Consider the following 17,399-nt stretch of genomic DNA (forward strand, 5'->3'; position numbering starts at 1 on the left):
ATCTTCATAAAACTCTTGCTACAGTGACCTTAAAGCAAGGATGGACAGCTGTCAGATGCTAGGAGACATTACTAGCCTACTAGGAGAAATTGAAGGGGTGTAAGTTGAGAAGCACTGTTCTAGAGGAAGGGAACCAATACAAACCTGTGCAGATGAAATTGCTATTTCTCTCCCATTCTTCCCCTATGCCAAGCTTTTATGTTCCTTGGTTTGGTGTTCAGTGTAGTAACATATGCTCCACACATTTTCTTTCTTTCCAGGATCTGGATTTGTTATGTGCAGTGGCAAGGAGAATCCAGACAGTGATGCTGATCTTGATGTGGATGGAGATGACACAGTGGAATATGGAAAATCACAGTATCATTTTCTAGAGGTCCTAGACTCCCACTGTGAGGCTGTAGCTTTGCTGAACCACTTAAAACATTTCTGTTTTCCTGATATGTGCACAGGTTTTAATTGTTTTAGCTTTTAAAACTTAGGAGATCAGCACACAAGTTGCATGTATTCTAAATCACCAGTGGGCCAAATGTACACCTGTATCTACTAGTAGATCTCAGGATAATTTGTAATAGATTGACCAGGATTTCTGACTCCCATTCATTTTAATAATAGCTTCAAATTACACTTCTTTTGTTCTACATTCAAATTCTGAAATCAAGAACATTTGGAATACATTTTTGCACAAGAACACTGAGAGGTTTTTTGAGTTCTGATACTCAGAAATAATTCCTCACTTACAATTTTTTAATTCTAAGTGTATGTCTCTTGCACCAGGCTCAGATTGGTAGAATTTGGGATTTGGTTTTTTTTAGTGAAACACAAAATGATTCTGCAATCAGAGATGGGTGGTGATTTATGTTGTTCAGTTAGTGATCCTGTCTGCTTTCAGTTATTCCCTAGCAGCAATCTTCATTGGCTTTTCCTTGCTCAGAAGATGCAAGTTTCCCTTTGCGCTTCTTTCAAATGAATGTGTTTTTATCAGATAAATGTTTGCTTTTCATCTTGGCATTTCTAGTACTCTTTGAAAGTTAATCTTCAGTACGTCACATTATTTGTTTTTGTTTTTTAATGTATTGTGTGGTGCATTTGCAATTATATATTGCACTGCACATTGCATACCTCTAAGTTTCTCTTGGCTGCGGTACCTTTATAGCTTGAAATAAACATTAAAATGAAAACCATAATGTTTATATCAGCCTTTGCTCTCCTTAACTCTCCATGCTCAGATATACAGAGGCAGATATTATTCCATGCACTGGGGAAGAACCAGGCGAAGCCAAAGAAAGAGAAGCACTAAGAGGTGCAGTCTTAAAGTAAGTGACTCTTTAAAAGTATTGTATGAATGTGGAGAATGGTGTGCTACATCATCCTGGGGGAGAGTGGGGTTGAAGAGGACTTTTCAAGGTGCATACCTTTTCAGTTCAGTATGACACAAGGACAGAAAAAAATTGTGGAGCTGGCACATTCCAGGAAGACAGCTACCCATCTATAAAATGGTAAGTAGTAAAAATTCTGCTGGCCACATATATGTCAACACTGCAAAAAAAAGACAGTTTGTTTCTGCTGCCTTTCCATGATATGTGTTAATAGCCTCCTACTATTGGGAGGCTTTCTACACTAGGAAAAAAACCCCTAATTTCTCCCATTAGAGATATCAAAGAAAATATCAAGTACAGTAGATGTGTAACACAGTGTAATAGCAGGGCTCATGGGTTGCAATGTATGGAGTTTTTGACAAGACCTGAATTCTGAATTTTTTATTAAATAGAGCAAGACACAAGAAATATTATAAATATAAATAAGCAAAGGAAAAGAGCTGGGAGCAATAGTGACACTGTTAAGCACATTGCATATCTCGCTGAAATCAGTGAGGCAAGTACATACATGGTTCCAAGATTAGTCCCATAGATTTGAACTTAAATGTCCTTAACTTTCTATAGGTTATGTAATGTGATTTGAGTATCACATGCCCGGTATGTAACTCCTTATAGTGTCTGCCCCTTTATAATATATTATTTCTGTACTTTTAGTCAGTTTTATGGTCATCTGAGATTTGGAAATGCACCCTTCTAAGATTAAAGAAAATATTAATTTTTTTCAAGGGTTAATAAATGCACTTTCACATTGCTAACTAGTGGTCTATGAGGCAAGAGTGCAGTAAAGCAGATCTTTTTACTGCTTCTAAATGAATTTTATTTTTTAGTATGTTGCTAGCCACATGACTCTGAAAGAAACATTTTTTTAAAAAAAACTATTAGTCAAAACAATAAAAACATCTTAAAACGCCTTAGTGACAATAGATCCCCCCTCCAAAAATAGCAAAAGAAAGTTTCAACTAGACAGTAGAACGATATAATGAAGGGCATTTTAACTTTTTCCAGAAACGACAACTATCCTGTAGTTCCAAACCTACAAACCATAAGATTCATTTTCAGAGCTGTTAATTTTCATCCAACCCTTGCTGCAATTTAGCCACTCTTAAGGAACTGACTGAATTCTTTTGGTGTATGGCTTGGAAATCTAGAATTGGTTGTTAGTACACTAATAATTTGTGTGAAAGCAAGACTCTCAATGGCTTGGGAATAGTTGCATGTGCTCAGAACACCAGCAGAACAAACTCCCAGAACATTCTAGTTTCTGCTATTATTATCATCATCATCATCATCATCATCATCATCATCATCATCCTTTATTAGCATCAATATATTTCTTTAGGTGGGTAACCTTAGTAGGCCCTGGTTCTTGTACTACTTGATTCTGTATTTTGGGCTACTATAAGCTGTCAGCTGGAGTTTGACAAAGGCTTCCATGTGGAAGCTTCTAAAAAGCACTTCAGACAAATAACTGAATGGGTGTTAACAGGGAGCTAAGAAATGGATTGGTTTTTCAAGCCCTCTGCCCTGTGTGGAAACAGCACTTACATTGCTCCAGTCTCTTAGGCTGAGTGAGTCTTCGAGGTCAAGGTTGAAAAGATTGATAGAGCAATGAAATGAAGTTTTCCTAGTGCTTAGCTTGTTGCAAGCTGGGGCCTGAAATCAAGTTTCACACTATAGAATCACCTGTCTGCCTCAAGTAGTTGCTTTGTTCAATAATTTGGACAGTGACTAATATTTGATGTTTAAAGGATGGCATAAAACTTGCTTATTAATTTTTTGTTTAAAGTTCTTAAATTCTGAGCTGTGATGTGTTTATCTTGTTTCCTGTGTGCGTCACATCACTCCATTCCATTCATATGGTCATCCACTCATCCTGACCTTAGGCAGCATCTTTCCTCCTGAGTTTGTCCCTCAGCAACCATAGTTAAAACTTGTCACATCATCACCATACCCACAAGACTTGCATTTCCAAGGCAATTTGTACAGTCTGGTTATAAAGGGCCTTCCTCATCACCAGTTCATTCCATGCATCTGAGGAGTCTACGAAAGCTTATGCTACAGCTTTTTTCATTCAGTTTCAAAGGTGCTACAAGATCCCTAAGAAGTAGAGCTGAGTGTCAGCATATTGAAAGCATCCAGTGCCAAAATTACTAATGATCTCACCCAGTGATTTCATATTGATATTAATATTATTATTAATAATAATAATAGTTTTTATTTATATTTTCCCACCTCTCCCGGATGGATCAAGGCGGGATTACAATCCGTTAAAACACATACATCAATAATAAATTACATATAAAATATATTAATAAAAATAATAGTTAATCTTAAAACTGACTCATCAAGTGGTGATGCAGTAGATTCATACAATGATCTGAAGGTATCTCTTACACAAGGTCAGGTGGGTAAGCTCGCCGGAAGAGATCTGCCTTAAGTGCCCTCTTAAACGACTCCAAGGAAGTAAGATGGATCACTTCCAGGAGATCGTTCCACAATTTCAGAGCAGCTGCTGTGAAGACTCTCTGGGAAGACAATATGAGCCTGGTTGATTGATATTCTAACATGTTCTTACCAGTTATTCTAAGTGTGCAGGGCAGATTGTATAGGGAGAAGCATTTCTGCAAGTAACTTGGGAATAGAATGGAAACATTTGGCACATCACAGTTTAATAGAACTGGAATTAACAGGAGTCTACCAGTATCATTCTCCAGAAGCAGGCCTTTGAGTAAGAACAGATCTACTGTAGCATGGTGCCTTCTACTCCCTGTGAAGAGCCAGTCCAGTAAAATAACCATGATCAAATGGTATCAAAAGCCTCAAAGGTATAGGAGGACCAACAAGTTAACATTCCACTTTTCACTTGGACTAGGTTTTCAGCCAGGGAAACCATTACTGTCTCAGCGCTACATCCTAGCCTGAAGCCAGACTGGAATTGGGTTCAGATAATCTGTTTTCTCCAAGAACATCTGAACTCGCCTAGCCACCACATACTTAAACAGCTTACCATAAAGAGGTTATTAGCAGTGGAGGATTAGTAGTCACATATCTCTTGAGTCCAGATCCTCTTCAGGAAAGAGTGCACTACAGCCTCATTCACACTGGCAGGCAGCACTTCCTGACAAGGATTTATTACCCCTTGGATCCACCCAGTCAGTCCACCTCAACTAGCCTTTATCAGCCAAGATAGCATGGGTCAAGCTTCCATGTGGTAGCATAGACTGATTCAAATATCTTGTCCATATCATCAGTCTGTGACAACTGAAATTGATTCCAAGAAACTTAGCCAGATGGGGAAGTAGCCATTTCCCCAGATATTGCAACAGTTGTGGTATCAGGTTTTAAGTGAATACAAGCAGTTTTCTCCTCAAAACGTCTAGCAAATTTGCTGTAGCAGGTAACCAAGTGTTTCAATCCTGGTCTCTCTGGACCTGACCCCAGCAGGCTCATGCTACCTGTATCCTAGCTCTTATCCACCCTGTTTCATTGCCTGTAGACATTTTGTAAATGAAGTGGATTTGTGGGTTCCACAGCACTAGCATAGGTACTAGGTATCAACTGTACAATGGACTTCTCATTTCACAGCAAGACTAAGGACTTAACAGAACTACCAGACCTGCTAACCTAGTTTCTAGAAATAGGCCATCTTGGTTGGCTCTTCATCCCTGCAAGGCGGGTCTGCTTTGCCAAACTAAACTTCACAAAGAAATCAGCTGACCAGAATAGCAAATCAGGTGAAGACGATGGACCCCCCCCCTTCAAAAAAAAAAACCTAAAATAAAACAGATCACAGTCTCTCTGTTCCATTGCAGAAACTTGAGCCTAAGATATTCCCTGCCACGTGAATCAGGCCAGCAATGTACTTAGGCAAACCCATAATTACTGTGGTAGTCAAAATATCCTGACCAGGCTTTAAAAAACATTCAGTAACATTTTCTCTAGACATGCTTTTAACCTTAGCTGTTAAAACTCAAGACATTCTCCTAGTGTTTCTTAAAAATTATCAGTTCCTTTCATTAGGATAGAAGTTCCATAGCTGTAGGGAGAAATGAAACATTCAACAGCTTTAAGGCTGACTAGTCTTAAAGATGGGAACTGGACCAAAGGAGAGAGCTGGGCTCTGAAATTTGGGAGGCCCAAGCCACACAAATTTAAACCATCATCTTGAATTGCCCCAGAGATAAGTAGGAATCAATGCAACTGCTGGTGCTTTGATGGAACCTGCACTTAGGAACCTAGCTTTGTGCTAGCTGCCTTTGGAACTGACTGAAATGTATTATGCTACAATTGCTTCTCTCTATTCTCTCACTTTGCAATTCTTGGTAGAAGAAAACAAGGAAAACTGCTATCCAGATGGCGGAGGATAGGTGTTGCTTTCACAAATCTCCATTAAACTGCTGTGTTAAACTATGGTGGGACACAGTTTTAAGGGGCATAATAGAACTGAATTGTATCTACAAAAGCCAGACTACTACCTCATATCTTTATACAAACTTTATAGCTGCAGAAGTCTATGCTATGCCATACTGGGAGCTATGGAAGTATGGTAGTATCCATAAATTGGGTTTATGGCTATACATTAAGATGGTTTTGGGATATGTGAGCTCAAGTTTCACTTCTGTGCAGGATTTATTATGTGGCTGTACAGATGTTTCACTCGGTTTTCTGTCAGCAAAATGGCAGTAATGCTCCATGTCAAATATTTGTTTGGGGTTAAACCAAATGGATTTCTAAATTATATTATTTGCCATATAAATGATAAATCCTTATCACTGATACATAGAAAGTATATCAAGGAATTTTTTTGTGTCATACTATTCATTACTATTTGTTTCTTTTTTCCCCCTGCTCAGTGGTGGCACGCCTAGTACCCGGATAACACCAGAATTCTCTAAATGGGCAAGTGATGGTGAGTGCAAAATACATATTTGACAGGCTTAGGTCTGTTCCTTGGTCACACAGGCACTTGGAGAACAATAATAGTGTTTCAGGGTACAATTTTGATGTTATTCATATGGCAGCATTTTGTTTTTCTCAGTAACTCTCGCACATAACACCAGGCAGTTGAACCACTGAAATAAAGTGTCTTCCAACTATTGGGTTTTAATGGGAGAATCTTTGCAGCACTTTAACTTGTGTTCATGGATACAAGTACTGCCTTTTCTTTCCAACAAGAGAGTGGTAGTTCAGTTAAAACTATAAAATCACTCAAGGAGAAGTTTATGGGGTTTTATTTCAATTCTCTCCAGAGCAGCATGATCAGCATTAAAGTTATTCTTCCTTTTGGTACTATGGCTAGTTTGGTATAGACTTAGCAGATAGTATGTGGAATGTCAAACCCCTCCATTTGTTTCAGAATCCTAGAAATTCAGGATTCTGTTGCCCAGACCAATTTCCTGATTTTTACCTTGAGACCTGTGCTTTGAGATGTTTGCTATGTCCCAGTATTTATTCATATTGCCATATGAACCTTCTTAGCTATTGAGTCTTTCTCTTCTTCAGGTATTTCCATTATCAAGATTAAGATAGTGATGCCTGATAAGAACTCTACAGTTATAATACTTCAGTGTTGGAGGCTCACTTAGCTCTGAATCTAATTGTAACTTGAAAATCAACTGAATACTTTTGTATTTTCCAAAGCAAACTAGGTGTTTTTTTTAAAAAACCTTTTAAATCCAATTTAATTTGGCTGTGTTGTCCTGTTACAGCTTATATTTTTATTCAGCTTTTAAAAATACTTGTCTTTTGTATTACTATTTTTTTGAGCTTGTTAGAGTTGAGTTGTACTATTTGTTAGAGTTGAAGACCAGATTATAGTTCTAGATGGATAGACGAATCAATGGAATTAAAATACCCCTATTTTATTGTGTGAACCAAGGAGCTCAGGGCATTGTACCTCTTTAATATCACAACAGTCTTGTGCAGTGGTTTAGGTTTGAGAAAGAGTACATCTCTCTTGATGATTGTGTTCTCCAGAATCCAAATCCAACTCTCATACTGATTCTCCACTAGTGTGCATGTAACCCTTTTAAAGTGATATTTGTCTACCATGTAAGAAAAATATGACATGTCGATACAAAGTCCCCATGTTGATGGGGAGTGTGTTCTAAATTTAGTGTAAAGGGACTTCTTAAATAAGTCTGGTAATTACTATCTAATTATTTACTTGTTTTGGTTTGGTTTTCTGTGTGATACAGCATTCTTCCCTTTCTTCATGGTAATGAAGGATTAAATATAATATATTTGAGACAATTTGTATCAAGTAAAGTTAGTTTCAGTTCACCTCCACCTCTAGTCCTAGGTACTCTGTAATATTCTTCCCTTAAGCATTGTCCATGATGGTTTTAGAAAGGCTTATAAGAAACTTTGAGGCCTTTCTTTTGCCTATTTTGATTACAGACCTGGCATGAATTTGTGACTTATGAGTAAACATCTGGCCTGTAAACACACATTTCTTCCTGATGTAGATGTCCCGGAATCCTAAATGCAGAACTGTCAAGAAGCAAATTGCACATGGAGGCAGTTTGCTGAATCTATATTACCAGAATTATTATTTGCAGTCATGCTTTGTCCAGAAACTAAAATGCAGTCTTAAAATCTAAAGTGCAAACTTACTAGGTGTCCAGTTACTATTGCATGGGAGAAGATAATTTGATAGTTTGAAGCAGATGTTCAGAATTTGGTATCCCAAACTCATAATTAGCTTTTGAATAAACCATAGCACTATGATTTAACAGCTTTGTGTGTGGTAAGCTATTTTCGTGATCTTCAATCTGTTAACACTAACCATCTTGGTCAGACCCTGGAGTCATCTCTCTCTCTCTCCCCTAAATCTTGGGAAATCTGCTGACTCAGCAATGTCTTTATTTAACTCCACTCTTTCCTCAACTCTTGGCTGCTTTGTCCCTGTCTCTGTACGCACTTCTTCCTCTAAGACTAGGCCTCAGCCCTGGCTTACCCCCCTCATTAAGTTTCTCCGGTCCTGCTCGAGAGCGGCCGAACGTCTTTGGAGAAAGTCCAAACAGTGGGCTGACTTGATTTATTACAAATTTGTTCTTTCCTCCTTCTCACCCTGTCTATAGCAAAACAAACTTATTACAAATCATTGATCTCCGCCAGTAAGAGGCGCCCGCAGCGTCTGTTCTCCACCTTCAACACTTTGCTTAAACCTCCCTCTCCTCCTGTCTCTTCATCTTTCTCTCCTAATGACTTTGCTAATTATTTCATCTCTAAGATTACCACTATTCGCTCTGAGATAGTCCCTCCCGATTCTTCTTCTGCTCATAATCTTCTATTGCCCTCACCTAACAAATTTTCTGTGTTTCCTCCTGCTTCTCTGGATGAACTCTCTACACTTCTGAACTCTTCCAAACCTGCAACTTGTTCTCTTGATCCAATTCCTACTCGTCTTCTAATTTCCATAGCTCCCTCTCTTCTGCCCTCGCTTCTCCATATCTTCAATCTCTCTCTCTCTACAGGCGCCTTTCCCTTCGGACTTTAAACATGCTCTCATTTCCCCAATTCTAAAAAAACTTCTCTTGACCCCTCCTCTTTGTCTAGCTATCATCTGATTTCTCTTCTTCCCTTTCTAAGGTCTTGGAACGGGTTGTTTATTCTCACTGTCTTGAGTTTCTTGGAGCCAACTCCATTCTCGATCCCTTTCAGTCTGGTTTCCGCCCAAGGCATTCTACAGAGACAGCTCTCACTAAGATCTTGAATGGCCTTTTACGGGCCAAGGCTAATGGTCTTTACTCTGTTCTCATCTTTCTTGATTTGTCTGCAGCCTTTGACACCGTTGATCACAGCCTTCTAGTTGATATACTCACTCACCTTGGGTTCTCAGACTCTGTTCTCGACTGGTTTAGATCTTATTTGTCAGACAGATCTTTTGCAGTGGTCACAGGTAGTCAGACTTCATCCTCTGTTCCCTTATCTGTTGGAGTTCCCCAGTTCTGGGTCCTCTTCTGTTTTCTCTCTACACACTGTCCTTAGGTAGACTCATTAGCTCTTTTGGTTTTTCCTACCATCTGTATGCCGATGACACCCAGTTGTTTCTTTCCACCCCTGACCTTTCTCCAAGGCTTGAACAGCAAGTTTCATCTTGTCTCACAGCTGTCTCGCAGTGGATGTGCCATCGGCATTTGAAGCTCAACATGTCCAAGACGGAGTTTCTTGTCTTTCCTCCTAAGTCCACCCTTCAACATTCCTTTTCTGTCTCTATGGACAACATTTCTATTCAACCAGTCCAGCAAGCCCACAGTCTTGGTTTTATCTTTGATTCTTCTCTGTCGTGTATCCCTCAGATCCAGACCACAGCCAAGGCTTGTAGATCCTTTTTATATAATATTGCCAAAATCCGACCATATCTCTCCGCCTCTACTGCCAAGATTCTGGTCTATGCCTTAGTGGTCTCACGACTTGATTACTGTAACATCCTCCTGGCTGGGCTTCCTCTTTTTCACCTCCGTCCTTTAATTTCTGTCCAGCATTCAGCTGCACAATTTATCACATCCGCCCACCGCTCTGACCACATCTCTCCTTTGTTGGCATCCCTTCACTGGCTCCCCCTCCCTTTCTGTATTCAGTACAAGCTCCTGCTGTCAACGTTTAAAGCCCTCCATGGGCTGGCCCCTCCTTATTTATCAGACCTTCTTTCTCCTCACCTTCCCACTAGGGCCCTCCATTCTGGTAGTCAAAGTCGGCTGTCCCAGCCCAGGATTTCCTCTGCCCCATCTAGGATTCGCCCCTTTTCACTTTCTGCCCCTCACTCTTGGAACCTTCTTCCCTCGCAAGCAAGGACCATCACTTCTTTAACCAGCTTTAAAACGGAGTTGAAGACCATCCTGTTCAGAGAAGCTTTCCCAGACATTGCGTGATTGTCACTTGATGTCTGATGTTCTTTTTGTTGCCTCTTTTATTGAACTGTTTCCTGTATTGCTATGTGTTTTATTTGTATTATCCTATCATTTTTTAGATTGTACGCCATAGGCAGGTTTACTCTTTTATATTTGTTGTTTTTATGTACAGCGCTGTGCAAATCTACAGCACTATATAAAAGAAGAAGAAGAAGAAGAAGAAGTCAGTTGTACTAGACCAGTCATTAATGTATCTTGAATAATTCTGCAACACCTGTCTTTTGGATTCTTCAACAAGGGTGGAACTTGCACAACTTGATAGTTTTCTCTTCAGGACCCAACAATGGAACAATTAACTCATCTTTTGGTTTCACTCAACAAGTATGTGAATTAATCTTGGGCTCTTCTCTTTACCTCACTGATTCTGGGCTCTTCTTTTACAGAAATGCCATCAACAAGTAATGGGGAGAGCAGTAAACAAGAGCCTATGCAAAAGACCTGCAAGAACAGTGACATAGAGAAGTGAGTATCCATTCTGTAGTAGGGGTGGAAAGAGAAATTGCCAGGAGCCTTGTAGCAGAGGCATAGCATATGGTAGTAGCCTTGTTGGTATCCTTCTAGCTCTCATATATATATATATTTATATATATATATCAAGTGAAAATATTTTCAATTTTTAACTTAGTCAAAGTATTAACTCTCCACCTAACTGAAAATCCTTAGTCAAAGTATTAGCTCTCCACCTAACTGAAAATCAGAATCGCACGTATCCTTTTGTTTTTCATTCTGTAAGAGGAAAATCTCCATTTTGGTATGTTGCTTCTGAAGTGGAAGGGTTGATTATATGTTTCATGTTTTTGGCTTCAGGCACTGCCACTGGAAAAGCTTAACTGAACTGTGAGGGGACTCTCTTCCTTCACCCTGCCCCCACCTAAACAACAGAATAGGACATCAAACCTTGCTGGCCTTTTCAGAACTTTGTTTCCCACCCCACCTCATATCATCTAAGTATCCATCATCCACCAAGTTAACAGACAAATTCCATCAGGCTCGTTTGGTCCTTGGATTGGGATTAATTTTCTTCTAGTCACTGAAAGAATACTCTGCAAAAATTTTGTAGTCAGGTGCAAGTATTGTCTTGTGCATGCTTATACACAGTTTTGTATTTTTTCCAGCCCTTGTGGCATAGACTTCTTCAGTCATCAAATTATGCTTGTCTTTGCTCCCTTGTATTCTTTCCTCACTACATTTGATTGCTGCTGTATTTTTCTCAAGAGCCATCATGGTGTAATGGTTTGAGCACTGGACTACAATTCTGGAGATTATGGTTAAAATGGCTGCTCAGCCAGGGAAACCCATTGGGTAACCTTAAGCAAGTGACACTCTCTCAGCCTCAGAAGAAGGCCAAGGCAAAAAAACACTCAAGACATCTTGCAAAAAAATTAAAAAATTATAGGGTCATCCTAATTTAGAAAACACTTGAAGGCACCCAACAAAATTTCCTCTCCTTCCCCCAGCTACTTTACTACTGACAGACCCTCACCTTTGAGGTTTCTTGTAGTCCACATCATGGTTAACCAGTCTATTACTAAAGCAGACAACAGAGTAAGGCTAGAGAATGAAAAAGAGAGACAGAAAGACAATGCAAATAAAAATGACAATGGGAAATAGAAGCAGCAGTTGGAGGGACCGGGAGTCTCCAGTGGCCCTGAGCTTTGCCATGAGGAGTGCAACCTTAGAACAGACTACATTATATACTCATGTATAAGTCAAGAGTAGGTTTTGGGGCCAAAATCCGGGATTTTGATATGACCCCTGGATAAGGTGAGGGTATAATTTGTGTGTCAGTATCCTTCCTTCCCCTGCATAGCTAAGCTGTCCCATTAGGAGACAGCTGAGCTGGGGAGGGAGCTTCAAAGGCTAGCTTTCGCTCTTCTTCCTCCTCTGCAGCTTGGCTGTCCCTTTGGAGGACACAAGTACCAGGGAAAAGGAGGGAGCAAGTGTTTGTCTCCAGCCTTTCCCAGATCTCTCCATCCTCCAGCCTCTGGAGGACACAGAGACTGGGGAAAAGAAGGGAGCAAGCATTTGCCCCCAGCCTTTCCCAGATCCCTGCATCCTCCAGTTTCCGGAGGACGCAGGGAGCGGGAAAAAGGAGGGAACAAGCATTTGCCCCCAGGACTTTCCCCGATCTCTGTGTCCTCCAGCTTCTGGAGGACACAGGGACCACGGAAAAGGAGGTAGCAAGAGTTTGCCCCTAGGACTCGCCAGCCCGGGAGATAGCCAAGCTGTGGAAGAAGCTTGTATTGCCCCGTAATAAGTTGAGCTAGGTCTTTTGGGGCAAAAAATTCTCTTCTCATAGTCAAGTATATACGGTACTTGAGATACAGTGAAATTCTTAGTTATATGAGCCCTTTAAACCTTGTTCTTCTAGGTTAACATACCAACTAAATTCAGTGTATCAGGACATTGTTTGCCTCCTTCAGTTGTATACCAAGGAATTCAAGTCCAGGGTTATAGAATTCCTAAAACATCAGCGGTAGACGTTAAGAGAGGGATATGTAAGGGGGAGATTATGGTGTAATGAGGCATGTGTGCAGTTTAATTTAGTTGTGCTAACATGTACTGGCTTCTTTTGCTGCAACAACTGGGTTTTGCCATTTTTTCATGCAGTGTGCAGCAAGGTTCTGATACCATTTTCCATGGGGATAAGAGAATTCAGTCTTACCAGGCAGTGTCTGCCCATTGCATTAATTTGTGACTCCCAAGTATTTTTGTCCTGCATCCTAGAGAACAAGGTTTGACATTTTTTAAAAACACTTGTCCAAATGATGAATTGACATCATCATCTTGATTCAATTATTCAAAAAGCTTTATTCAGTACATCTTGAGGGACCTGAAACTTTCCCCAAGTGCCTCATACAGTAATTCTCTGTTGTGAAATATGTCTCTGCTCTTTTGTGGCAGGTAAAGCTCTCTTGACTTACAAAGTCAAAAATTACACTTTGGCTCTCAGCCTCCATTACTTTCTGAAAGAAGGTAAATGTCAGCTGCCTTTTTTATTTTTTATTTTTTGCATTAGATAGTATTTCTGCCTTAGCTGATAAGAAATCTCTTGTAGAAAGTGCCTCTGCCTTTTAGTTAGAGGCTCTTGACTTCCACAGAGAAAGAAACAAGACTGTTTAGAAACAAAGGTGCCAGCTGTGCTGTCCTTTCCTTACTCCTCAGGGATTCTGTGTGATAAATAGTTTGTGTCGCAGTGGTTAAGGAGCTAAAATGCTATGTGGGAAGAGGTGGGCTCTGTTAAGTTAATTGATAACTGGGATCAGACCTTGCAGCCTGACAAAAGGAAGGTGTTCTTTTTATTCATACTGTCTAGCTTCTTCAACCTGCACTGCCAAGGCATGATATATGGTGACCCAGCCCAGCTAGCTAAATTGATTCATCTCCAGTTCCTGGTTCTTAATCTGGAGCTAAATTGGTTTCATTTTTCTTGTTTTGGGTGGTACTTGTGGCAAGCACTCTGTGGGATCACTTCCTTCTGTTCATAACTTTAATTTTTGCTTTTAAATCTGGGCATTATTGATTAGTGTGTTAAGCTCCATGTAACGTCTGATTAGCATTTTAAAAAGTGTTTAGAAGCACATGGTTTATCACCTGTGTCAGCTGGGCTGCCCATTTAGAACAATGGTTAATGGAGTTAGCAGTGATTCTCTTTATTGATCCTACTTTTATAAGAATGACATTCATTTTCTCTTCCCTTTCCAAAACAAAGTCTGGGCATGGAGAGTATCTTTTTAATTAGCTAATACAATACAGTAAACTGTCCTTGTTTTGGCACACAGCTAATGTACTTGGGTTGAAAGTTAATGGAATATGTGCTTCAGACTTCTTGTAGTGGAGTCTCTTGCATGCCAAGCAACTTGCCTTGGAGAGAGAGAAATGTATTGGCTATCCCTCCTTTATATAATCTCAGATCTACCTTGACAGTTTCCCATGTAGCCCATCTCTCCCAGCTTGTGTTTGAAATTCATATGACAACCTGCCATTAGCTTATTTCAGTCAAAATAATTAACTATAGTTTTTTTATTATTATATCCGAATTGGGCCACTGTGACAACAGAGTAGATGAAGGCTTTCTCTCACTTTTTTGCTGTATGTGAAAGGATCCATGATTTCCAAAACTGAATATAAGTTTAAGTTAATTTTTCAAAAAAAGGACTGTAGTTTAATCTAATGATAGTTACTGGAGAAAAATATGTAAAGGGCTGATTAATGAAGTGCTTGGTTCTAGAAAACCACTCAAGATGCAGTTTCTTCTAGCTTTCTGAAAGGGTTATGACAGTGTTGTCTGATAGAGCCCTGGGTGATTTACTTATGTTTCTATGGGGCTAGACCATCAGTAGTTTTCTGCTGATAGTGAAACAGAATTTTTTTTTATTGCATTGTTTCAGTATGTATTCATAAGTCATAGAATAGTAGGGCTGGAAAGGGCCACTTTGATTATATAACCAAGGCACACATACAATATATACTGTACATGGTGTAGGATTCACAAAGCATTAAACAATGGCTGTCCCCTTTCAAAGCCCCTCACAGCACTTTAACCTCAATATACATTCAGTATGCATGTATGCTTTTATTTTTATTTTGTGTTTTTAGGTATTTGCTTTATTTACATATGTCCTGTATAGACACCTCTCCTTCTTTCCCTCCTTCTCACTCTTTTTCTAATGTAGTTCTAGAGATTCCATTATATGGGGACCTGTCATAGCTGTGAGACAACACTGTTACAGCCCTGTAATCCACTTAGGAAAGCCATCATGATGTAGTAGTTTGAATGCTGGACTAGGACTGTTGAAGACTAGGGTTCAAATCCTCGCTCAGCCATGGGAATTCACTGTATGACCTTCACCAAGCCACATGCTTAGAGCCTAAAAGGGAAGCAGTGGCACAAACCTCTTCTGAATAATTCTTACCAAGAATATCCTTTGAGACAGTCGCTATTAATTGGAATTGACTTCAAGGCACATAACAAGAACAATTCCACCTTAACTGTCATGGCAACATCCTATGAAACCCTGGTGTTTGTAGTTTGCACTTGAGGCAGAAGCTCTCTGGTTGAGAGTTTTAGATTCCCCTCCCTAAATGGCAAATCATAATATTCTTTAGGATGCCATGGCAGTTAAAGTAGAATATTGCACCATGGTTGCATATTGTGAAAGGGCCCCTGTTGAGATGGACAGCCAAAAGGCAACCAAGGCCTTGCTAATGAATGCAAGCATTTGAAGTGAATCCAGTGAGTCCAACAAGCCAAGAGTTCATTTAAGCCATAGACAAGCCAGCATACAGATTTAACCAGGTTGCACTAACTATAAAGGTAAAGTAGGAAATAAGAAAAAAAGCTTTGGTACCAGGCAAAAAGATAAATTAGTCCATCTGTCCAACTAACTTAGTATTGCCTTTGTAGACTTATGGTGATTCTCTCCCTACCTGAAAATGCCAGAGATTGAGTCTTTTCATGGTGCTCTACTAAGGAGATATATCTCCTTCTTCATATGAGTGCAGGGAGGTAAAGCAAAATCAAGCCCCCTGGAATTACCTTGAAAACTGAACTGTGAGCAGTTTATGACTCTTGAATTTCAGCATGGAATCCCTGCCATAGACCTTGACTTGGGAACCTAAATCCATTGCATTTTGTTCTATGGCCTGAAAAAGTTTGTCCCTGGGAACAATTTCTCCTTGCCCTTTATGGCAGCTTTAAAATTAAATGAAGGCATGGTGTCATATTTTCTTCTTCTTGCCAGTGTCCATGTGACTTCATCAGCCTTTTCTCACATTTTTCGTGCTTTCCTTTCCCTGTTGCTGGCCCCTGAATTTTAGCAGTGATGCTCTGCTAAACTAGCCCACCTGTCTGTGGCTGCAGAACCCCTCACTTTTTCTCCCTGAAGACACTAGCCATGTTGTCTGGTGCCATCTTGAAATCAAGGCTTTCTGAGGTTAAGAAGCCAGCCTCTTAATTCACAGTGCCAATGTTCAATTTTGCTTTCTGCCACCAAACTAGATTGCAGGCCAATGAAAGAGTCTGGGTTAGTGCCCCACTGGGTCACCTCCCATTTGTTTTCCTCAATTTTGTGTTGTCATAAATTCATTCCAGTCCGTTGTGCTTGATCAGTTTATCTCTGTTGGGGCAGGGAGCCCTGCTAGCATGATATATGACATGAAACATTGTAGCCAGCCTCTCCATGAATCACTCCAGCTGTTTGTTGTCAGCATGAAAAGCAAACAGGCTGGGGCTGCTGAGTGTTGACTAGGATGAGCTCAGGATGGGAAGAGACATGACGTATGAATGTTTATTTAATAATTCTTTAATATTTCCAGTGGAGTGTGGCTGTGCCTTCTGAGGTTGGGGTGGGGGATGTGGGGGTTGGTTGAAGAGGAAACTCTAATCTGTCAGGGAGAGTCATAAATCAGGCAGACAAGATCATTAATCAGGAATGGAGCAAAACTAGAGGGAGGTGGGACTCAAGCTGCCATTCCCAGGAGCAAAGGGACACACTTTTCTTTTCCATAAAACAAATCTCATTTGGGATGCCGTGTTGGCTGTGCTGCTTACATAAGAGCAAAGCCAGGGCACTGGGCCAGTTAAGCAAGCGTGTGCACCACCTTTGTCATGAGCCTTGGCAATTTGCGCTCGCCAAGCATTAAATCCCTTTATAATTATCTTCTTTATATAACTCTTCATGCTTCTCATGGTTGATTGGGCAAGGAGCTTATTTGGTTTAGAAGAGGGTTTTAGAGGAGAGAGGTCAGTGAATGTGTGTGTGTGTGCAAACACACATGTATGCACACATGAATTTCTTTATATTTTCTTAAATCTACTTCAAATGTTAAAGCTGAGAATATCCTGTACAGTAATGCAATATAGAATTTATGCTGCAGAACTTGTCTTCTTAAATAAAAAGTAAACCTCTGGTTACTATAATATCATTTAAACATCAAATCCCATTTCTTGACTTTTTGAATATGGAATGTTAGTATATCAGTTCAAGTATCTTGCCTGCTCAGGTGCATGTGTAGGTATTACAAATGCATCATGGTTCCTATTCTTTTTACAGAAGGAGCGAACCAAGAAATATATCTATTGCCACTACTGAAAGAAGGAGAAATT

General features: G+C 39.9%; 1 protein-coding gene across 3 annotated transcripts in view; it reads left to right on the top strand.

Annotated features, from left to right (window-relative positions):
• Positions 1-17,399, top strand: part of RNF220 (ring finger protein 220) — a 376,648-nt gene that overhangs the window by 331,297 nt on the left and 27,952 nt on the right. For all 3 annotated transcript variants that reach the window (XM_042463245.1, XM_042463247.1, XM_042463246.1), the window contains 4 exons: positions 261-357; positions 1,227-1,313; positions 6,230-6,285; positions 10,675-10,753. In XM_042463245.1, coding sequence (XP_042319179.1) covers positions 261-357; positions 1,227-1,313; positions 6,230-6,285; positions 10,675-10,753 — 319 coding nt within the window. The remainder of the gene's footprint in view (positions 1-260; positions 358-1,226; positions 1,314-6,229; positions 6,286-10,674; positions 10,754-17,399) is intronic.

The sequence above is a fragment of the Sceloporus undulatus genome, chromosome 4 (genome assembly GCF_019175285.1).
Source record: "Sceloporus undulatus isolate JIND9_A2432 ecotype Alabama chromosome 4, SceUnd_v1.1, whole genome shotgun sequence".
Classification (NCBI taxonomy): domain Eukaryota; kingdom Metazoa; phylum Chordata; class Lepidosauria; order Squamata; family Phrynosomatidae; genus Sceloporus; species Sceloporus undulatus.